This window comes from Chaetomium tenue (assembly GCF_020726465.1).
Source record: "Chaetomium tenue strain MPI-SDFR-AT-0079 chromosome Unknown F5144scaffold_1, whole genome shotgun sequence".
Lineage (NCBI taxonomy): Eukaryota > Fungi > Ascomycota > Sordariomycetes > Sordariales > Chaetomiaceae > Chaetomium > Chaetomium tenue.
In genome coordinates, this window is record NW_027117329.1 from 5,350,925 (window position 1) to 5,373,238 (window position 22,314).

At 58.0% G+C, this 22,314-nt stretch overlaps 9 protein-coding genes across 9 annotated transcripts; 6 read left to right on the top strand and 3 right to left on the bottom strand.

Annotated features, from left to right (window-relative positions):
- Positions 1 to 381: 381 nt before the first annotated feature.
- Positions 382 to 5,293, bottom strand: F5144DRAFT_477777 (P-loop containing nucleoside triphosphate hydrolase protein; the record flags this gene model as incomplete). Its single annotated transcript, XM_066785064.1, has 4 exons — positions 382 to 1,299; positions 1,355 to 2,286; positions 2,340 to 4,896; positions 4,979 to 5,293. 4 exons carry the CDS (start codon positions 5,291 to 5,293, stop codon positions 382 to 384), a joined length of 4,722 nt encoding a protein of 1,573 aa, XP_066649318.1.
- Positions 5,294 to 6,942: 1,649 nt separating this feature from the next.
- Positions 6,943 to 9,742, top strand: F5144DRAFT_71558 (WD40-repeat-containing domain protein). Its single transcript, XM_066793361.1, has 5 exons — positions 6,943 to 7,284; positions 7,345 to 7,447; positions 7,510 to 7,743; positions 7,799 to 8,909; positions 8,961 to 9,742. The coding sequence occupies exons 1-5, from the start codon at positions 7,156 to 7,158 to the stop codon at positions 9,562 to 9,564; spliced, it is 2,181 nt and encodes a 726-aa protein (XP_066649319.1). The 5' UTR covers positions 6,943 to 7,155; the 3' UTR covers positions 9,565 to 9,742.
- Positions 9,743 to 10,578: 836 nt separating this feature from the next.
- On the top strand, positions 10,579 to 12,382 carry F5144DRAFT_598439 (amidase signature domain-containing protein; the record flags this gene model as incomplete). The annotated part of the gene is made up of 2 exons (XM_066790944.1): positions 10,579 to 12,060; positions 12,113 to 12,382. The coding sequence occupies 2 exons, from the start codon at positions 10,579 to 10,581 to the stop codon at positions 12,380 to 12,382; spliced, it is 1,752 nt and encodes a 583-aa protein (XP_066649320.1).
- A 421-nt stretch (positions 12,383 to 12,803) lies between these two features.
- F5144DRAFT_481458 (uncharacterized protein) lies at positions 12,804 to 13,923 on the top strand (the record flags this gene model as incomplete). The annotated part of the gene is made up of 3 exons (XM_066785281.1): positions 12,804 to 12,836; positions 12,909 to 13,011; positions 13,364 to 13,923. The coding sequence occupies 3 exons, from the start codon at positions 12,804 to 12,806 to the stop codon at positions 13,921 to 13,923; spliced, it is 696 nt and encodes a 231-aa protein (XP_066649321.1).
- Positions 13,924 to 14,124: 201 nt separating this feature from the next.
- F5144DRAFT_71618 (uncharacterized protein) lies at positions 14,125 to 16,224 on the top strand. Its single transcript, XM_066793362.1, has 3 exons — positions 14,125 to 14,316; positions 14,399 to 14,908; positions 14,978 to 16,224. Exons 1-3 carry the CDS (start codon positions 14,284 to 14,286, stop codon positions 15,908 to 15,910), a joined length of 1,476 nt encoding a protein of 491 aa, XP_066649322.1. The 5' UTR covers positions 14,125 to 14,283; the 3' UTR covers positions 15,911 to 16,224.
- Positions 16,125 to 16,997, bottom strand: F5144DRAFT_479739 (uncharacterized protein; the record flags this gene model as incomplete). The annotated part of the gene is made up of 1 exon (XM_066785185.1): positions 16,125 to 16,997. A coding segment is annotated over one exon (873 nt), but the record flags the coding sequence as incomplete, so codon positions are not given.
- A 514-nt stretch (positions 16,998 to 17,511) lies between these two features.
- Positions 17,512 to 20,262, top strand: F5144DRAFT_589355 (uncharacterized protein; the record flags this gene model as incomplete). Its single annotated transcript, XM_066790030.1, has 7 exons — positions 17,512 to 17,544; positions 17,636 to 17,771; positions 17,822 to 18,133; positions 18,194 to 18,716; positions 18,987 to 19,234; positions 19,314 to 20,132; positions 20,183 to 20,262. 7 exons carry the CDS (start codon positions 17,512 to 17,514, stop codon positions 20,260 to 20,262), a joined length of 2,151 nt encoding a protein of 716 aa, XP_066649324.1.
- A 523-nt stretch (positions 20,263 to 20,785) lies between these two features.
- Positions 20,786 to 21,190, top strand: F5144DRAFT_598444 (uncharacterized protein; the record flags this gene model as incomplete). Its single annotated transcript, XM_066790945.1, has 3 exons — positions 20,786 to 20,833; positions 20,910 to 20,980; positions 21,043 to 21,190. The coding sequence occupies 3 exons, from the start codon at positions 20,786 to 20,788 to the stop codon at positions 21,188 to 21,190; spliced, it is 267 nt and encodes an 88-aa protein (XP_066649325.1).
- Positions 21,191 to 21,303: 113 nt separating this feature from the next.
- On the bottom strand, positions 21,304 to 22,281 carry F5144DRAFT_558180 (uncharacterized protein). Its single transcript, XM_066788065.1, has one exon. The coding sequence runs from the start codon at positions 22,055 to 22,057 to the stop codon at positions 21,479 to 21,481; it is 579 nt and encodes a 192-aa protein (XP_066649326.1). The 5' UTR covers positions 22,058 to 22,281; the 3' UTR covers positions 21,304 to 21,478.
- Positions 22,282 to 22,314: the final 33 nt, after the last annotated feature.

Genomic DNA, 22,314 nt, shown 5'->3' on the forward strand with positions numbered 1-22,314 from the left:
ACATCTCAATTGCAATCGTGAGACGGAGATAATGGAAGACACCGCTTGTATTTTCTGATTTTTCCTATTTTCCTTATCCCTTTCGAGTTAGATTGCAGTGTCACGGCAATTCGTATATATCAGCCATTGGCCATTCGCATGTCCTTGCAACAACGACACCTTAGCCAGGGGCTAGGTTGGTTGTTCAAGCCAAATCAACGCTTCGTACCTTAACCCAACCCCCACCGGCCAAATCCACGGCCATAACCAGCCAGCTGAAAATCAACTGATAATCAATACCTGAAACCAAACCACCAAAAGGAAAAACAAAACCCTCCCCATCCACCCATCCCCACCCAAATGAAACCACACACAAAAGAAAAGCCCACCACCACCACCCTCTCATTTCTCCCCAAACACAATCCCCCTCAACTTCTCCCTCTCCCCACTCTCCTCACACATGCCCCTAAACATGCCCCCCTCCCCCATCTCCCACAACTCCCGAGGCGTGCCAAACTCGGCCACGCGCCCGTCACTCAGCACCAGCACGCGATCGAAATCCGCAATGGTGCTGAGGCGGTGCGCAATGACCAGCAGGGTGGCGTCGGTGAACTCCTCGCGGATGCTGCGCTGGATGAGCGCGTCCGTGTGCATGTCGACCGCCGACGTCGCCTCGTCCAGCACCATGACGCGCGGGCGCGCCACGATGGCCCGCGCCAGGCACAGCAGCTGCCGCTGGCCCTGCGAGAGGTTGAGCCCGCCTTCGGAGATGGCGGAGGAGAGGTCCGCGAAGGGGTTGGTGTTTTTCGGGGAGGCGGTGGAGGTGGAGGCGGAGTCGACGGGGGTGGAGGAGCCGGATGCACCGGTGGCGGATGGGGTGTGCGTGCCGATGCTGGCGCCGATGAGGTGTACGCGTTCGAGGCTGTCGCGGAGCTCGGTGTCGCTGTGGTGGTCGAAAGGGTCGAGGTTGGAGCGGACGGTGCCGGAGAAGAGGACGGGGTCCTGCGGGATGATGGCCAGGCGCGAGCGGAGGTCGTGGAGTTTGATCTTGGAGATGTCGAGCCCGTCGATGAAGACGCTCCCCGACTGGGCTTCGATGAAACGGAACAGGGCCAGCGTTAGGGACGATTTACCTGCCCCGGTGCGGCCGACGACACCGATGCGCTCGTTGCGGTTGATGCTGAAAGTGAGGCCCTTGAGGACCGGCGGCAGGTCGGGTGCGTAAGAAACCACTAGATCGTTGACTTCGATGCGGCCTTCGGTAGGCCATGCAGCGGGAGCACTTTTGCCGTCGAGTGCCTCGGTTGGCAGCTCGGTGAACTGTTACGTCGCTGTTAGCCTTGAGTGCCCTCGGGCCAAAACGGACATGCCTTACCTCGATGATTCGTTCCGCGGCGTTCATGTTCAGCTCGAGGTTCGCATAGAGTCGGATAGTCCACGTAACCGAGCTCGTGAAGTCGAGCGCGAAGGCGAGCGCAAAGCCGGCCAGGGCGGAGTCCATGTCGGGGGTGAGCAGGATGACAATCGCCACAAAGCTGGAGAAGAACGAGCCAACAAGCGACATCCGCCAACCCATCCATCGGTTGAAAAGCCACAGGTGCCATGTCGCGGTTGAGTAGTCGTCAATCTTCCGATACATGCGCTCTACGTAGACCTGGGCCTTGTCAAAGCCACGGATGGTGGTGACGCCCGTGAGGGCAGAGCCGAACTGCTCGAAGACTGGCGACTTCGACGTGCTCTCTAGCCGCTTGACAGGCCGTGCGGCGTTAAGATAGCGGATGGCGTAGTACAGGCAGATTAGAAGCAGGAAGAAGGCGAGTAGGACGATATACGGTGACACGAAGAAGCCGGAAACGACGACTGCCATGAGACCCAGGAACGAACCAGCACCGAAGCTTACCGAGTTAGCCAGCTGCGAGTCGAGGGTGTTAAAATCGGCTGTATAGCGGTTCAGTATGCGGCCGACCGGCACAGTGTCTAGCCATCGGATGGGGGCTCGGAGGATCGTGAAGTTCAACTTGGCGAAGAGCTTGCGGCTGGCGCGGAGAGAGCCAAGGTAGATGTACGGGAACTTCAGGGTACCGATCATGGAAGATATGACGGCCAAGAGGACATAAATGCCCAAGTAGTAGAATAAACTGCCCTGGACCGTGACCGTGACCGAGGGCGCAGACATGACGTGGACCGACTGGCGCAGACTCTGGGTGTATGAATATCCGTATTCGCTAGAGATGTTGGGAATGCGCTGTTGATAAGCGCCCAGCTCCTCGTAGTTACTGGTCCAAAGCTTGAGCCACCATGAACGTCCTGGACAGGTCAGCATTAGGGCAAGAACAGACTTGAGGGGCAGTGAAACTTACCAAGGTTAAAGCCCTGTACACTCATGAAGATCAAAATCGCAAACGCCCAAAAGAAAAATCCACCACTATCCCTCAGATAGGTCGAGTAGATACGACTCTTGACCGCGCCCTGCTCACGCTTCTCTTCCTCAACGAACTTGCGCGCCTCGGGCACCTTGGACGGGATCTTCGACGGCACCTTCTTCAGAGTATTCCCATCCGCACCCTCTTCCTCGGGTTCCTCAACTGAAGAAATGTCAGAGTTCACTGCAGTGGCCAACTCCTCCACCTCAATCTCATCCGCTGTCTGGCCGTGGCTTTTGATCTTCTGTAGCGTGCCCTCCTCTCGTAGCTCTGAGAGGAGGCCGGAGTGTAGGACGCCGCCGTCGCCGAGTTCCATCAGGAATTTCGTCTTGGGCTCGCAGAGCGCGACATGGTGGGTGACCAGAATCCTCGTCCTGCCGGCGGCCAACTCCCCGTTGAGGCATTTCTCAAAGATGTGGCGGCCTACATGTGCGTCGACAGCACTGAAGATATCGTCGAGGACGAGGATGCCAGCGCGGGAGTAGACAGCTCTGGCAAGCGTGATACGCCATTTCTGGCCACCGCTAAGATTGATACCGTTGGCGCCGATTTCGGTGTTTTCGCCGTCCTCGAGCATCTCTAGATCCTTCTTCAGCGCGCAGACCTCGACCGTCGTGTTGTACCGCTCATCGTCGTAGGGGAGCCCAAACAGAATGTTGTCTTTGATGCTTGCGTTCTCAATCCAAGGGATCTGCGCAACGTAAGCAATCGCCTTCGGAATGATCCAGTTGCCCTTGTGTGCCTTGTCGTCGTGACGTTCCGAGAGAGGTGGTGCTCTCGGCACATACAAGGTGCCGCCCAGGAGGTCGACTTCTCCCAGGATCGCCGCCAGCATCAAACTCTTGCCTGTACCGGTTTTCCCTGAGATGACCGACAACTCGCCCTTGGGGAAAGTGACATTGATATTGCGGAGGACGAATTTGTCGGTTTCGTCCACGTCCTCATCCGCCGGCCAGGCGATGGAAGCATCGTCGAAGGACACTTCGTCCGAGTCCTTTGAGACCGTTTCCACCTCTGGGGAATTGAGGTATTGTTCGATGCGGTGGATGGAGACCCAAGCGTCCATTAGGTCGGTCATCAGCTCTGGGACGACAGACAGAGTCATCTCGAGCGACTTGAAGACGCCTAGACTGACGAATGCCACCGACGGGACTAGGGATCCATTGACGACGGCGTAGACGGCCAGGGAAATGGCGGATAAAAGAATGGGGCTCGTCACCCAACACCCTATCAATATTGTATCGTTCATGAAGACGCTCCAGACGGCGCTGAGTTCTCGCTCCCGAACGGTGCTAATCTTGGCCTCCCATTCGGGCTCCAGGGCGGAGAACTTGATCTGGCGAATTCCCTGTAGCGCTTCGTTAACGACCTCCATCTTCTCGTCCCTGACTTTCATCAGGCGATCCTGTGCTGCGGAGTACCGCTTGGAAAAGTAGATGTTGGCCGGCATGATGGCGACCATGGCCGAAAAGCCAGCCAGGAGTGGCTTCCAGCCTAGGAGGTTGAGCAAGAAGATGAGGGAGACGATGAGTTCGAAAAGACTGCCCGGGAAAAGGTTCTGGAAGGCAGAGAAGTCGGATACTCGCTTGCTGTCGACGCCGATTAAATTAACCGTGCTTTGCTTGCTGTTCTTCAGCTCATCCGAGTCATCCCCCTCGTCCTCTGTTGCCAAGCGGTCCGATGCGGCCTCTTCATCCTCGGTGGCCTTCTTCTTGGGCTTGTCGGCACCCTTGACGTCTTTTTTACGCATCGACTTTTCAAAAATGAGGGCCGAGAGCTGAGCGCGGACAGGGATTTGAAGTTCAGAGTACGACATGAACCAGGTGTAAGTTTCCACCCACGACAGCGTGACGATGGCGATGCAGAGCCAGATGACCCACATCCAGGCGTCAATTCCATGTTGGCTGCCCGGTTGGCGGTTCTCGAGGTACCTCAGGAGCTGCAGAATGACCCATTGGGGGCCAAAGTTCAGGACCGAGGCGACAAGAGTCAACGACCACTGCAAAATCAGGGATTTCTTGTGAGCTAACACGACAGATATCCAAAGGCGTTGACCGTCGGTCTTTTTCGCCTTCCAGTCAGCAGATACACAAGTGGCACGGGTGAAGTGATCCGGCCGCGTAAGGTCAGCCAGGTCCAGATCTTTTTTCTTCGCAGCAAGGTTGAGAAGATTGTTTGGCCAGCCAAATGTGAAGCGGCGGAAGGCAGACGCAGTGTACATGCGGTCCACCAGCTCGCCCTCGAAGAAGACGTCGGGTCGCCTAGGGATGCAAAGGGCCGAAACAGCGAGTGTTATGCTCGAGGCCAGCTCACCCACACGGAGGCCGAAAGTTACGGGCGCTGAATGTAACAGCGATTCACCAATTATGGTGCCCTGGGCGAGGAAAATGCCAGCCAGGGCCATGGCGGAGAAGAAGGTGTAGATGCCGAGACGGTAAGCATGAACCGAACTCCTGCTCGAAGCTATGGCAACTGCCTGGAACAAAAGGAGAGCCTGGGGGCAAGCATTAGCACTTCAGCTGGTATAACACCCACACACAGACACACACCGAGATACAGTCGGCATTTCAACTTACCCAGGACCCGATACTCAAACTGTCTATCAACAGACGGCCGTCGGCGTGTGGTGATATGATGAGGAGGGCAATGGAAATGGCGAGGCCAACACCCGCCGAAGCCACAACGAATGATTTCGGGAGCTTCCCCGAGTAGGCTTTCACCGACTCGGGGGTGGCCTTACCATCGCCATCTTCGTACACATCTTGCTTCGCATCCCTCCTCCTGAGGCGGATTACAGTGCTGCCGAGCGCAGGGACAGAGCAGATTCCAATGAGGGCGATTCCCGTTTCGAATACTCTTAGCATCGAGGTGGAGTTGTCACCAAGCGGCATTGCAAGCCCGTGGCTGACGAGGGAGGGCGACTTGGCGTTCCGCGATGTGCGATGCTCAAAGATGTTGATGTTGATGTCGTGATATCGTAGGGGTTATCTCCGAGAGGGCGGGGCTTGGCTGCAGTTGGAGGGTGGCCAGATCGCGAGTTAATTGCTAACTAGTGAGACTCGGCAAGTTCAGAGTTCAAATATCGTGGCAATTTCTACCATTCACAACCCGAGGAGCAGTGGAAAAAGATAGGGAAATAGTCCCGGACCACGTTTCAATTGGTATTGCAAACCTGGTGGCTGGCAAAGGATCGAGACGAGACCGAAAAGAGTAGGCAGAAGGTTCAGCCAGCCATCACTTTTCAGATCCTTTCCGACGTTTAAAGTTATCTTGTGCTTACGCGCCCCGCAGAAGACGGAATCGGCGGGGGCAGCCATCTCTCACGCCGATGGCAATGTCGCTGGAGGTTGACTCATGCGGTGAACGGGACCAAAGTGGTGGGATCGCCCAGTCTCAGCAGAGTCAAAAACAGCCCGGATCCGATTTGCCGGAGGACATGCGGGCGGTCAGCACCTTCCAATCTCAGCAAGTGGCAGCGTAGGGTTGGGGGGGGCTCGTGGCTGGGGAGAATTTGCAAAGAAAAATGCGTATTCGCTGATTGGAGAAGGTCCAATTCGAATCGAACACGCGAGTCCGAGGATTCATATCTGCAACCTAGGTATCCAGGCTTCGGCGTGACAAACCACAGGTTTTTTACTGTGGAATCTGTCACCACACGTCAACCTGCGTAACTTTGACTCAGGCAGCATAGTTTCGACATTCCGAGCCTTGCTGCCTTGGCAGCCAGCAAGCTAACTGACTGAGAAGTTCAATTCGCCCACGAGGGAGGATTGCGTCAAAGGGGGTTAGGGTCATGTCAGCCCTGCATGGATCTTGTGCTTTACAAGCAGATCGTCTTTCAGCGGCGAGATCTTCATCAGCCTTGCCATGAACTGGCACGGCTGGTGTGATGAGCTGAAAATAAGAAGGAAAAAAATTGGAAAGGTTTGACCGAAAGACGGGATGGTAGGGTGCTTCGATACGCCACAATTGATAATCATTCAGCTACGTTTGCTTTCTGTCACCTCTCCCAGACGAGAACAAGCCAGTGGTTAGTTATTGGGATGAGCGGAAGAATGGGATACACGCAGTACGAAGGACCCAGTCACGTCGTTCAAGTATGGCTGTTGATGACTTGCAGCGTGTGACGGTCCAGGCCGGACTTCACCAATGCACACACGCATTCGTGTTGACGGCTCGCCACACCATAGAGTGGGGTGGGAGAGTCCACTACAGCTCGCTGATTGGCTTATTCTAACTCCCACGCAAGCATGCGAGGGGGTCAAGGCTGGGGACAGACAAGGATGTCAGGAGCTTCAATGCTTCAATTCAGTTGGAAACCTGTAAACTCAACTGCAGGTGATAGATAGTGCATCCTCGCGCGGCAAACTAACACGATCGATCTGATTGTCCGCCTCATCCGAGTACATCGAGACCCCAGACGAGACCCGCTTATTATCCTTCGCTCCCGGCTCCAAGCACCCCCGACGTGTCTGACTACACAAGCCACACAGCCGCCAGCGCCAACATCAGAAACGCGTATTGACCGGGGCGGGTTGCCGTCTAAACACACCTGCCGTTTTCCTGGCCAATTGACCTCGCGAGAAAGACCCAAACCCTTTTCAGCTTGTCTCATTGACCTAGCATCGCGCTCTCTCGATTCGACCACCCTCCACCGATCATCATTCAGGCCTAGACCACAGCTGCGAGTCGGAAGCGGTAGAAAGCAACATCACTTCCATGACAACGGCGCCGCAGCCGGCCCGTCCTCAGAATGAAGGCAACTCCGTTAATCATAAACTGGCATCACGATAACAATAACCCATACCCAATCTACTCGGCCCATTTCGAACCCAATGGCAAAGGCCGTTTGGCGACGGGCGCCGGAGACAACAATGTTCGGGTAGGTTGCCTGCCGCGTTGTGCCCCTGACCTCCCGGATCCCTCGCTAATACAGCGATAGCTGTGGAAGATAGAAGAGGATGGCGCCGAACAAAAGGTCGACTACATAGCGACGCTCGCCAAACACACCCAGGCAGTAAATGTCGTTCGCTGGGCCCCCAAGGGTAAGCTAGATCCCCAATGCATAGTGTAGTACCTATCCCGGAGATATACTGACATCCTCTAGGTGAGGTCCTCGCATCCGCTGGCGACGACGGGAACGTGATCTTATGGGTCCGGTCCGACACCCACCACCCGACATTTGGCGCAGAGGGCCTCGACGACAAGGAGACATGGCGGACAAAGCATATGTGTCGGTCGCTTGGGACGGAAATTTATGACCTTGCGTGGTCGCCAGATGCGTCGTTCTTCATCATTGGAAGCATGGACAACGTGGCGCGGATCTACAACGCCGGGACAGGTGGGTTACTTCCCTGGTACCAAGATGGGGAAGGCTTGCTAATTGAATATCCTAGGGACTCTTGTCCGTCAGATTGCCGAACACAGCCATTATGTCCAGGGCGTCGCGTGGGACCCGCTGAACGAGTACATCGCGACACAATCATCGGACCGTTCCGTGCACATCTATTCCCTGAGGACGAAGGACGGCCAATACACCCTCCACAACCACGACGACAAACCCTCAAAGCTCGCGAGCCATGCCAAGACCGACCTACCCCCCCGGCGGATCTCCTCCAGCAGTCCAGCGCCGCCCGATATAGGTTACCGGTCGGTCCTCGCGGCGATAGATGCCGTGCCGGGGGTCGCGATCGGCTCGCCTGTCCCCTCCGCCCCGGGGACTCCGACGTCGGTTGCACTACCGATGAACCCTCCGAGCGTGATCACCCATAGTAGGAGGACCTCGTTCTCTTCATCTAGGCGTTCCGTTTCGCCCGCCCCGTCGATGCCTCTGCCAGCTGTGATGCCGATTGAAGCCTCCCCAAAGCCGCACCTCAGCGGCCTGGGTCTGGGCATGAAAAATGCCAGCCTCTACGCCAACGAGACCCTCACTTCGTTTTTCCGGAGATTGACATTTACTCCTGATGGAAGCCTTCTTCTCACCCCCGCCGGGCAGTACCAGACCCAGCACCAAATGGAGGGCTCAAAGCCCACGTATGAGGTCATCAATACCGTCTACATATACACACGTGGTGGTATCAACAAGCCTCCGATCGCGCATTTACCGGGCCACAAGAAGCCTTCGGTTGCTGTGCGTTGCTCACCGATCGTCTACACCCTGAGACAGTCCCCTCCCGTCACCAAAAACATCACTATCGATAGCTCCTCTGCCGAGGAACCTATTCCGTCCCTCCCGGAGCCCCTGGCCAAGCCTTCACCGGCCCCATCGGTCATGGAGCCGCCGCCGCCGCCGCCGCCGGCATTGGCAGAGGCTTCAACTTCTTCCAAGACTCTGAGCTTGGAAACCAGCGTACAAGGTCAGGGGCCAAAGTCCGTGTTCGCGTTGCCGTATCGGATGGTGTACGCCGTGGCGACCCAGGATTCGGTCTTGTTGTATGACACACAGCAACACACGCCTATTTGTGTGGTGAGCAATCTGCATTGCGCCACGTTTACAGATCTGACATGGTAGGTCTTGTGGTTCTTAATGGTGACAGACCGATGCTGACACGTTTATAGGTCGAGTGACGGGCTGACACTGCTTATATCATCCTCGGATGGGTTCTGTTCGACCCTGTCGTTCGCCCCCGGCGAACTTGGCACCATCTATACCGGCGATCTTGGGCCTCCCAAGCCCTCTGTCGCCAGTGCGTCCAACCAGAACACACCCGCGCCTACCCCGACGTCGGTATTTGCGCCGCCCTCGCCGTTCCCGAACGGGTCCCATCACAGACACTGGGACTCGGTCAGCTCGCTCACGGCACCGTCGCCGCCGACAGTAACGGCTTCTTTTGTCAATCCGCGCGCGGGGTCACCGGCACGGTCTACCTCGAACTCGTCTGTATCAGGCTCGCAGACGGGCGTCCTTACCAACCCGCCCTTGATATCAGGACAGGTGCCGAGCATAGCAGCCACAAACTCGAGCAAGGTTGTCGGCCTCCCCATCACGACGCCGCCCGAGACTCCACGGGCCTCGTTTACCGCGCCCACGGGCACTAAGCGGGAGACCGAGGATGAGGCAGATGAACCTTCGGGTAACAATTCAAAGCGGAGACGGATTGCACCCACGCTCGTCAGTGGAGGGCTGCAACCTAGTAACAAAAACGAGGAGTCCAGCACATGACAAGTTGCTGTAGGAACAAGGATGGGAGGCCAAATGCGTGTATAACATACGAGAAAGGGATGGCGTTACGATATGGGACTGGCGGGCAACTGGAATTGTTACGGTATGCCCTGAGCCGGGCGAGTTTCCGGCAAAGCCTCTCGTTATGTTGATCCAGAGCGGCCGGTCGGTTTATTTTGCATTTGGCGGTGCTGTCAGGGAGCGAATGGTTTGCTGGGTTTACTCGGCCTCGGATTGTTAATTTGCGACTGACGTCTGAGTCGAGAATCATGTCGCTGTTTACCTCGGTACATCTGTAGGATCAAAACATGAGCGGTATTCATATTTTAACAGAATGCCGGCCAGCATACCACATCTCAGTGCCTATTCAACCCCCCGAGCCCCCGTGCCCCGCCACGTTTGACCCCAAAACAGGGGGCGGGGAGGCGCTGAGAATCGGCTCTTAGCGGCTCAAGCACCCGGCCTGTGTGGGGCCTTATCGGAACGGGCAAAGCGGAGTGGTTCGGCATGCGGGGAAGCCTGCCGTCGGGCTCCGCTTCCCCACACATCACCTGCCTCCCGCTATCTTATCACTTACACCAGTTAGGTGCACTTGTTTCCGGTCTCTCCTGCCAGTCCAATCACTTTTTGAACCAAACAATCATTTCCTTCAAGTCTCGGCGTCCCGGACCCAGCATCGTGCAACCCGGAGTGTAACAAAAGCCACCCGAGGAGGCGGGATCGAGATCTACCCGGACAGCCCACCTACCTACCTAACCTAACCTCCCTCGCATTGCTGCCTTACCACTCTGCAACCCCCACCACCACCACATCACCACTCCAACCACAACCCAACCAGGCCCACGCATACTCATGTCCACACCCCCATAATCAAAAAAGACACACACACACACCCACTCACCAACACACACACACACACACACACACACACACACACACACACACACACACACACACACACACACGCGCGCAAACACACCCAACAAACAAGCAAAAGAGAAACAGCCAAACACCATGTTCCTCCTCGACTACCTCCACCACCGCCGCGACTGCCGCACCAAACAGACCGAGCGCGGCCGCCTCGCCGCCTCCCTCTCCGCCTACCACGGGCCCCTGACCCCCGCCGACAAGGCCATCCTCACGCAGCCCATCGAATCGCTCGTCGCCTCCGTCCACGCCGGCGGCTCCCTGACCGCGCTCGCCGTGCTGCGCTCCTACGGCCGGCTGGCGCTCAAGGCGCACGCGCGCACGAATTGTCTGACGGAGATACTGCTGCCGGATGCGGAGAGGTGGGTTGTGGCGGGGGAGGCGGGGGTTGGTGTTGGTGGTGTTGGGGTGGAGAGTGAGGGGGGGGCGGTGAATTTGGGGGGGCCGTTGGCGGGCGTGCCGGTTAGTTTGAAGGATACGGTGGTGGTGGGCGGGTATGATGCCACGGTGGGGTACTCGGGGTTCGCGGGGAAGAGGGCGGCGCGGGATGGGCCGATGGTGAGGATGCTGAAGGATGCGGGCGCGGTGCCGTATGTGAAGACGAACTTGCCGATTACGCTCCTGAGTTTTGAGAGCGCGAATGAGTTGTGGGGGCGCTGTCGGAACCCGCATAATGCGGATTATTCGCCGGGGGGGAGTACGGGGGGGGAGTCGGCGCTGCTGGCGATGGGGGGGAGGATTGGGATTGGGAGTGATGTGGCGGGGAGCGTGAGGGTGCCGGCGCATTTTGCGGGGTGCTATTCCATTCGCTGCTCGACGGGGCGGTGGCCCAAAGCGGGGATTGCGACGAGCATGCCCGGGCAGGAGGGCGTGCCGAGCGTGTATAGCCCGATGGCGAGGACGTTGGGGGATCTGACGTACTTTACGCGCGCGGTGCTGGGGGACATGGAACCCTGGACGTACGACTATACCGTGCATCCGCTGCCGTGGCGGGGGGATGTGGAGAGGGAGTTTTCGACCGCCGCGCGGAAGCTGAGGGTCGGTGTGTTGAGGACGGATGGGGTGGTCGATCCGAGCCCTGCGTGTGCGAGGGCGCTGAGCATGGCCGAGGAGGCGCTGAGGAGCCAGGGGTGTGAGATCGTTGAGGTGGAGGGGGCCCCGGATATGTATGAGGGGCTAAGACTCGCGTCGATGCTGTTGAATGCCGACGGCTGCCAGATGTTTGAGTCGTTCCGGCGGCCGGGGGAGTGGCTCGATGCCGGGGCTACACAAATGAGGAGGCTGGCCGGGCTGTGGTCGCCGTTCAGGTATATCTACTACCTGTGGGTAAAATACGTGCAGCGAGATCACGTCTGGGCAGGGCTGGTCAGGCATTGGCGGGCACAGTCGGCCTTCGAAAACTGGAAGCTGGTCAGCCAGAGAGAGGCGTACCGGGCGAGTTGGTTTGAGTGGTGGGACGAGCAGGGACTGGATGTGATCATCTCGCCGCCGAATGCCACGCCTGCAGTACCGCATGATGGGATGCGGGATGCCGTGAGCAGCTGCGGATATACGTTCTTGTTCAACTTGGTAAGTCGCCGTGGAGGAGCTTGACTTTGTGGACTCATGCTTATGGTTACAGCTCGACTACTCGGCCGGTGTCCTTCCCATTACCCACGTGGATAAGGCGATGGACCAGCTACCCACCTCTTTCAGCACGAAGAACCTGAACCGAGTGGCGCGAGGTGCTTACAAACACTACGATGCCGAGCGCATGCACGGGTTGCCTGTGGGTGTGCAAGTAGTAGGGCGGCGGCTGGAAGAGGAGAAGGTGCTCGCGATCATGAAACGGGTGGAGGACGGGCTTGGGAGCGAGAAATACCAGCTAATGGATCTGGATGAGCTCGATTAGTTGGAATACCCGGAGGAATGTGAAAGGGGTGCTCGAAGTGAGTGGGCTGCGGCAAGCGGCGGGATATCGGAGAGGCCCGGCCGGACGGCGAACCAGGAGCGATGATTTGGAGCCAACCATAGCTCCGTTGCCGCATTATTTGCAACAAATTTTGTCACGATGACGTTGCCTTCTAAGACTAGTCCATCATCGATATGTTTTCCGTGACGAGTGGTGGCCGCCCCTGAAGCGCCGACATCGGCGTTTCTGTGATCACTCTCCCAACCCATGCTTCCCCAGCTGCGACCGAAACACGAACTGGGACTTTGGCAGCCTTGTTGGTTCGCGGATATAAAGACCCCAAATATCCCAGACCTTCCTTCTACATTTCCCCGCAGACCACCAATCCTCCCACCTCGGACATCTTCCACAGATACACAACATGGCAGAACAAAAAGATAACTGGTCTTCTGACGTAACCGACCCCCTCAGCTATCCCGATTTGTGGGATTCCTATTGTTGAAGTTGAATAACTAACAACAGGTAGGCCTACCAGAATGCGGCATCGTTCGTCCCCAAGCTGGCCACCAAGGTCATGCAATGGCTGGATCCGCAGAAAGACGACGTGATTCTCGACGTTGGCTGTGGAGGTCGGTACTTCCTACCTCGGTGTTTCCTCTTGGAATACCTATTCTACACTTGGTCTTGCCAGAACCTGACACCCAAACTTACGTTGCCTCCCAGATGGCGTCCTCGATGTTGAGATGGCGAAAATCTGCACGCGGGTGCATGGCATCGACAGCTCCCCGGCCATGATCGCCGCGGCCAAAGCAGCTGCTGAATCCGAGGGGCTCGCCAACAAATGCACTTTCGAAGGTAAGCCGTTGCCCCCCCTTCTTCCCATCCACCCCCACAACATTACCTACCTACCTCCCTACCCTCACCACCCCCACCCCACTCAACTCACTCACTCACCCACTCACTCACCACCTCGCCTCCTAGTCCTCGACGCAACCACCCTCCCCACCTCCACCACCACCACCCTCCCCCCGGCAACCTTCACCAAAGCCTTCTCCAACGCCGCCCTCCACTGGATCCTCTCAGCACCCTCCACGCGCTCGGCCGTGTTCCGGGGCGTGGGCGCGGCCCTCCAGCCCGGCGGCACCTTTGTCTTTGAGATGGGGGGGCTAGGCAACGTGGCCGAGGTGCGGGCGGCGCTGCTGTCGGCGGTGGGGCGGCGGGTCGGGGTGGCGCGCGCGGCGGCGGCGGATCCGTGGTTTTTTCCGGATGAGGAGTGGGTGAAGGGGTTTTTGGAGGGGACGGTGGGGGGGTGGGAGGTAAAGAGGGTGGAGAGGGAGTGGCGGCCGACGGTGGCGGATGTGGGCGGGGTGGAGGGCTGGGTGAGGTTGATGGGTAAGATGTGGTTTGAGGTGTTGCCGGAGGGGGAGAGGGAGGAGTGTATAAGGGAGGTGGTCGAGGTGTTGGAGGTGGTTTGTAGTCAGCCGGGGGGTGGGTATATGCTGAGTTATGTGCGGTTGAGGGTGGTGGCTAGGAAGCTTTAAATGTTTGGAGGGGGCCCTTTAATCCTTGATTTAGCACTGAGTTTGATAGGATCGTTATGAGAAGATATGGATGCGAATTCTGACAACAATTTGTAAACTATATAAATTATTCTACCTGGCTAACTTAATCAGGCAGTACCTTGACGGCCAATCAATTCTGTGGACCAGTCCTCAGCAATGGCGTGTGCCGAGACGCCTGATAAGGATAACCACCACCAACCCGCGGCCCGATAAAGGCAGCATTTTCAACCTTCGCAACCCGCAATACCTAGCGGCTCATTGGCTTTGCTACCTTGAACGCGCATCGCAAGTCGCAAGCCGAGTAACAACGCAGGGAGCTATACCCATTCTGTCGCCATCATGTCCGCGGACGACCAGGCGTTCTTAGACGTGGTATGACTCCTCACCACCCCGCATTCCGCTTTCAAAGGCAATTTACGAATCCCCCACGCATACTGACCCCACCATCATCTAGCTATCGTCCCTACCGAATGATATCCGAAAATACTCGGGCAATGTGGCCGACTACGTAGATAAACATGTCGAACAAATAGCAGAAACACTCCGAGATACTATCGCCAATTCGCAATGGGTGCCCGAGCAGTTCCGCCCACGGCCGACCCCTCCGCCGTCAATCATAACCGTGCCGGCATCCGCCCTCGAAAGGGTCCAAAATTGGATCTCCAGAAACAGGATCTTGGTCGGTTTTGTCGTCGTGACTACCGGCTTCGTCGCCTACCGGACATACAAGACGACGGCGCGATGGTCAAAAACTAGGCGCGCGAGGCGCTCCCGCAGCGGCGGCCGGATGGATGTGGTGGTTATCGCGGGCTCTCCGGCGCTGCCCTTGACAAGGTCGCTGTCGCTAGATCTCGAGCGCAAAGGATTCGTCGTCTTCGTCGTAGCCAACAGCCATGAGGATGAGATTATGATCCAGCACCTAGCGCGGCCAGACATCCGGCCTCTGAGCATCGATATCACCGATGTAGGTTACCCCTCCCCCTCCTCCACCCCGCTTTCAATCACATGTCGGGTTTACACTGACGACCCCTAGCCCCCGAGTACCGGTACCTCCATCGACACCTTCGCCCGCTACCTCCAGTCTACACACGCGGCCATCCCCAACGGCAAACGGCACCATCTGTTGCTCAAGGCCGTCATCCTCATCCCGTCGCTCAATTACCAGACCTCGCCCATCGCGACCATCCCGCCGTCGAGCTTCGCCGACCTCTTCAACACCCACCTCCTCCAGCCGATCCTCACGATCCAAGCCTTCCTCCCGCTTCTCACCGCGCGCCTCAGCCCACCGTCAGACAAGGAACGGCCGAGCCCCAAAGTCCTCGTCTTCACGCCGTCCATCATCTCATCCATCAACCCACCCTTCCACGCTCCCGAAGCGACCATCTGCTCCGCCCTCTCGGCCTTCACCGAGGTGCTGACGGGCGAGCTTAGGCCGCTCGGGATCCCCGTAACGCACATGCAGCTGGGCACGTTTGACTTTGCGGGCTTCACGCCGGCGGCAAACTCCCGCCTGCTCCAGCCCCACGGGTTGCTCACAGCGCCAGAAGATGCCGAGGCGTTGCCCTGGCCCGACTCGGCGCGGCACGCGTACGGGAAGAACTTTGTCTCGCAGTCCGGGTCGGCCATTGGCGCCGGGCGGATACGGGGGATGCGGGGCAGCTCGTTGAAGGAGCTGCATAATGCCGTGTTTGACGTCATTGACGGGTCGGTCACGAACGGAACGGTGCAGGTTGGGTTGGGGGCCAACATATACGGGTTTGTCGGCCGGTGGGTGCCGAAGGGCTTAGTGTCATGGATGATGGGGATTCGACGGGTGAATGAGCTGGCGACATGGCAGGGGAACGGTTCGTCCACGTTCGGCAGCCCCAAGTCGGCGAGGAGCGATGAAGCAGGGAGCGATTCGTTTGTTGCGGTGCCGCCTTTGGAGCAAGTTGGGGATTCAAATGTCTGGAGGAGGACTGATTGAACAACGTGGGTATGGGTAGGGTATTTGTCATGGTTTGGAGTACATATTGCCGGCGCGTCTCACTTCGCTCAACAGAAAGCAGCACCTCACCTCACGACTCTTCAAAAATAAGAATGAGAGTCAACGCATATATCAAGGGCGATGAATGCCAATAACCCCTGCAGTCTATAACTAGTGCCTAATACCATGGACGACCTCGTGAAGTACCCCCTATCTAGTGGCCCCTTCCCCGAAACCGACCACCCTTCCCGCCGCCTCTCCATCTCCCCCCTCTCCCACCACCACCGCCACCAAACCGATCCCCACGCCGCCCATCATGCCCCCTCTCCCCATCCCTCTCCCTCCCCCTCTCCATATCCCTCTGCATCTGCATCTCCCTCTCCCTCTCCCTCTCCCTCTCCCTCTCCCTCTCCTCCGCCGCGACCTCCTCCTTCGGCCTCTCCTCCCTCACCCTCGGCTTCTCCAACTCCCCCTCCCTCGGCCAGCGCGGATGCGCACCCACCCTACACCCCCTCCCATCGGGACAAAACCCCGCCAAATAATACGGACACAACCTGCGGCGCAGATGCTTCTTGTCACACAGCGGGCCCAGCGGGCAGAACCCCCGCTCGTAGTGCGGACACGGCGGCAGCCGCGACGACGGGTCGATGTGCAGGTACAGGCACTCGTCGCCGTTGCTGCAGTAGCCGTTGCGCACGAAGAAGTTGCACTCGGGCATCTTGCGCAGGTTGTACTCGTGCAGGAACTCGCAGGAGGAGCCCTTTTTGCAGAGACCGCGCAGCCAGTGCTTGCAGACGAGCGAGCCGAAGCCGCCGCCGTCGCGGCCGTGGGTTGTGGACGCCGTGGTGGTGGTGTTGGAGGGGGTGGTGTGCCGGTCGGGGCACTGTGATTTGAGCGGGCAGGAGCCGGACAGGAAGGCTTTGCAGATGGGGCGGTCGGCGGGCAGGCTGTGTTGGTAGGTGCGTTGGAGGAAGGGCGTGAAGGTGAAGGTGTAGCTGGGCGCGCTGTGCGTGAGGAGGCGGGAGGCGAGGGTGGAGGTGGTGGGCGTGCCGCCCGTGTCGGTGTCGGTCGTCGCCATGGTGGCGGTATGTGGGAGGGTGGTGTGTTTTGTTGGGAGTATCTCGGTTCGTGAGGTGCAAGTTTGATATCTATATGGCTTTCAGGCAGTCAAGGTGTGGTGATTGAGATCGGTTGCGGAGTTGTTGTGTTGTCGGCCGGTTGAAGATGCGGTTGAGTTGAGGCTTGAAAGATGTCAGTCTTGCTTTGTGGATTCGAGATCGCGTCTGCCAAGAAGATCGGCGCTGGTGGGTCACGGCCAGATAATCAGCCAATCAGCATTAATCAGCCAGCTACCTCGGCTCGGGAAAGATGCCCCGCGGGTTCGGTATCGAACGAACGAACAGGGGCCGAACATGGAACGTATAATAAGATGGGGAAAGTCTGGGGTAAGCGTGTAGTTTCCCAGCCTCTTGTTATTAGTCCCATCGTGTTGCTATTTATCTGTTATACACATTTCATCCAAACATACGCCTGCTTGCCATCCCAATTGTCACTCAGTCACCCGTTAAATCGTCTCTTATTTTCGAGCTTCAGCGTTCAAGATGCGAGGTATTCAAGTAGCGAGTTATGTCAAGGTAAGCACGCCAGTGCATCGCAACTGCTTTGTTTATTTATTTATTTATCATGAATTTACAAGATGCATGGCGCATAACTAACTGTTGGTAGGCTGCCCATGAGCTCAAGGTGACGGAGCTGGCGGACCCCAAACCGGCGCCGGATGACTATCTCATCGAGGTCCATGCCGCGGCAACAAACTTCTTTGATATTCTACAAATCCAAGGCAAATACCAGCACCAGCCGCGTAAGAAACCCAAATCACAAAAATTGATCAATTGGACTAACCTGAGATAGCCTTCCCCTGGGTTTCTGGCGCTGAGTTCGCGGGCATCGTGCTGGCCACTCCCGCCAACTCCAAGAACCCCAAGTTCCCCGTCGGCTCCAACGTCTTTGGAGCCACGCAAGGGGCATATGCCACCAAATGTGTGGCTAAGGAAGTCAGCATGCTGGCGGTCCCCGAAGGCTGGAGCTACAAGGAGGCGGCGGGACTGTTTGTGACGGCCCCCACAAGTTACGGTGCGCTGGTTGTCCGTGCCGGAGTCAAGGCAGGCGACTATGTGCTCGTCCATGCTGCGGCCGGAGGCGTCGGTCTTGCTGCCGTTCAGGGTTTGTTGTGACCTACGGACCTAGGCGTTACCCACCACATGCTAACTCACACATTTACAGTTGCCAAAGCGTTTGGTGCGACCGTCATCGCCACAGCCGGCACCGAACGTAAGCTCCAAGTAGCCAAGGCGTTCGGCGCAGATCACGTCGTCGACTACCGGGACGCAAAGTGGCCCGAGTTGGTCAAGAAACTGACGCCCAAGGGCAGGGGCGTCGACATTGTCTACGACCCCGTGGGCATGGTTGACAAGAGCACAAAGTGCACCGCCTGGAACGGGCGCATCCTGATTGTCGGGTTCGCTGCGGGCACCATCGAGAAGGTGGCCATGAACAAGGTGCTCCTGAAGAACATCAGCCTTGTGGGCATTCACTGGGGGCAGTATGCCGTCCATGAGAAGGAGACGGTGGTGACGGTGTGGCAAGGGATCATGAAGTTGATCGCCGAGGGCAAGTTCAGGGGCACTGAGTTTACGGACCAGGAGTATGTCGGGCTCGAAGCCATTCCCGACGCGCTGAAGGCCCTGGGTAGCAGAGGGACGTGGGGGAAAGTGGTCGTCACGGTTCCTCAGGAGGGCCAGAGCAAGTTGTGATCTGTATCGGAGTGTAGCAGTATATAGTCATTAACCCTAACCCACATTCAGGGACCAATGCTGAACCCCTGCGTTGCCCCTCGTGCCCCTCCAAATCCCATTTTTTGGGACGACCCCACGTTCATGCATCCGTCCCGCCCCTGGCTTAGTAAAATAAAAACGCGCTTGGTTTGGAATCAAGCACCACCTTAGAAGAAGGTTTTATTTAATAAAAGAAATAACAGAAGCGCCCAGAAGCCCCGACTTCGCTCCCCCTGACAAAGCCCCGCTCCCCGCCCACAGCCGCAAGCCGCCAAGCTGTTCGCTTCATACTTAAGACGCACCCTCCGCTCCAGCGCCAGCGGACTCTCTGTAGCTGCTGCCGCAACGCTCTCTCAGAAGAGCACCCCGTACTACCAGAGCGAGATCCACACCATCGGCAAGCGGAGGATGCACAGCAAGGTCGTTATCATCGGCTCTGGGCCGGCCGCCCACACCGCCGCCATCTACCTGGCCCGCGCCGAGCTGAAGCGTAAGCATCACGCGATCCCCTTTCCCTAGAGAAATCACCGTACCTATCCCAGGATAAACACTAACCCACCTGTCGATAGCCGTCCTGTACGAGGGCTTCATGGCCAACGGCGTGGCGGCGGGCGGCCAGCTGACGACGACGACCGAGGTGGAGAACTTCCCGGGGTTCCCCGAGGCCGTGACGGGCCAGGAGCTGATGGACAAGATGCGGGCGCAGTCGGAACGGTTCGGCACCGTCATCGTGGGCGAGACGGTCGGCAAGCTAGACCTATCAAAGCGGCCGTTCGAGTACTCGACCGAGTGGAGCCCGGACACCGTCCTGACCGCCGACGCCGTGATCCTCGCTACGGGCGCGTCCGCCCGCCGGCTGGGCCTGCCCGGCGAGGACAAGTACTGGCAGAACGGCATCTCGGCGTGCGCCGTGTGCGACGGCGCCGTGCCCATCTTCCGCAACAAGCCGCTCGTCGTCATCGGCGGCGGCGACTCGGCCGCCGAGGAGGCCATCTTCCTGACCAAGTACGGCAGCCACGTCACCGTGCTGGTGCGCCGCGACAAGCTGCGCGCCAGCAGCATCATGGCCCGCCGCCTGCTGGCCAACAAGAAGGTCACCGTGCGCTTCAACACGGTTGGTGTCGAGGTCAAGGGCGACGACAAGGGGCTGATGAGCCACCTCGTCGTTAAGGATGTCGTGTCCGGCGCCGAGGAGACCCTCGAGGCCAATGGCCTGTTCTACGCCGTCGGCCACGACCCGGCTACGAGCCTCGTCAAGGGGCAGCTGGATACCGACGCGGAGGGTTACGTCCGCACGGTTCCCGGCTCTACCCTTACTAGCGTCAAGGGGTTGTTTGCGGCGGGGGATGTCCAGGATAAGAGGTATCGGCAGGCGATCACCAGCGCGGGTATGTTCTCCTTTCCGAGGGGAAGGGTTTGCGTTACTAACGGGTTGCAGGCACCGGTTGCATGGCGGCGTTGGATGCGGAGAAGTACCTGGAGGAGCTCGAGGACGAGCAGGCGGATGGGAAACTATAGAAGTGCGGCTGTATATAGACTACCGTGGGTATGCCTAGCCATGGCTGAGATAGAAGTATACCCTAGATTTGCCATTGCCTTGCTCGGACCCGCCGCTGAGCGGTATCCTCCACGCACTCGATCACTAGCCGATCATGAGGAGACGGTAAGGCAGGAAGGCCCTCAAGGGTCATGTGAGTGCGGGGGGTACCAAAACGATTTGGTCCCTTCCAACCCGAACGGGATGCCTTCCAACAATAAGCAAGTAATGCGGGGATATCCCGCAGGTGCGCCAATCCGAGATCCATTCCCCTCGACCCTACCTGCCCGCGCAAGCTTGTCGAGATCAGGGAAGGCCCCCGCATGTGCGGTGGTGGGCCTCACGACACTAACAACCGGTCCAATTGCTGCTCTATATAACCCGGCACTCGCCTTCCAGCGAAGAGCTCTTTGTTTCCACAACTCAGTCTCATCCCATCGTCGTCAACATCCTTTAGCGTTTCGCATCAGCTTTGCATTTGCCAATTCGACACTGACCATCACCATGTCTGACAAGGGATACTCCTACAAGAGCTCCGGCACCAACAGCCAGGTGAGTATCCCCAATTCACACGACACCTTTTTGTTTAGTTGCCAGAGCTGGGCATTGTTAACAGCTTCCGCGGAAGGGCAACCATTATTGCGCCAGGGACTATGGTAGCAGCGCCTCCAACTCGAACTCGTACCACTACAGCAACAGGTATGTCCACCCGACCCCGCCCCTCAATCAAGCTGTTCGGAGTATGCTAAACAGCACACCAGCGACGGGTCCTACTACTACTCCAACCCCAACGGCAGCACCTACTACAACAACGGCAGTGGTAGCTCGACCTACACGTCGCCCAGCGGGGCTCAGTACTCGTCCAGCGGCAGCTCCGGCTCTTCGGGCAACTCGGGCAGCAGCAAGTAGGCTCTGTCTGGTATGAGGCGTCTGGTCACGGGGGTTCTCTGAATCTCCAGGGACAGAGTGACGAGCGAACCCGGAAGACTGGTTAGCGGGACAGGTACGGGGCGGAGATGAGTAGTCGGTGTGATAGCTGAATTGAGAGCCGAGTCATCGCCTGTGAACTAGTACATATCGTACACCATCACCATCGTAACCATCATGTGAATGTATCATACCAACATCCCCCAATCACCTCCCAATACACCACCATCCATCAACCATCCCCATCACCCCTCACCCAATCAAACCCCCTCAAAGCGTCGCCGCCAACCCACAAGCCGCCCCGGCCGTCAACAACGCGGCCCTCCCCAAATTCAACACCCCCCACAAATCCACCAACCCCTTCGCCGACCTCTCCTCCTCCACCGTAACCACCTCATCCTCCTCCTCCTCCTCCTGCACCTCCACCGCCGTAACCGCCTCCACCTCCTCCTCCTCCTCCCTCTCCCTCTTCTCCTCCCTCACCCTCACCCTCTCCCCCAACTCCATCAACCGCCCATTCGTCACCTGCATCACCGCCACCGTATACGGCACGATCCCCACCGTCAGCCCCGCCGCAACCAGATACAACCTCGACCCCAACCCACTCCCCAACCCCAGATAGAGGTACCCCGCCGACGCGGCCAGCGCCGCGGTGGGGATGATGGCGTGGCCGCGGGAATAGGTGCGGCGCCATTGTTGCAGCATGAGGGGGGTGGGGGATTCGAGGAGGCGGGGGATGAGGAAGAGGGAGAGGGAGAGGTTGAGGCCGGCGGTGAGGGAGGAGAGGAGGATGGTGCTGCCGGTGGTGAGGCGGTGGATGGTGGTGGTGGTGTCGGAGGGGGTGGACATTTTGGGTGGTGGGGTTGAGTGAGGTGAGTTTTGGTGGGGTTGGGTGGGTGTGTTGTGTTGTGTTGTGTTGGTGAGGGTTGTGTGTGGGTTGAGTGTGAAGTGTGAATGAAGGTGTGGGTGAAGGTTGGTTTGAGAGTTGAGCACGGTTGTGGTTGAGAGATATAGATAGTAGAGAAGGAGTTGTAAGAAGAAAGATGGGGGGTTGCTGATGACAGTACCTATATTCCGGGCTTGGCGAGTGGATCCCACCTACTGAC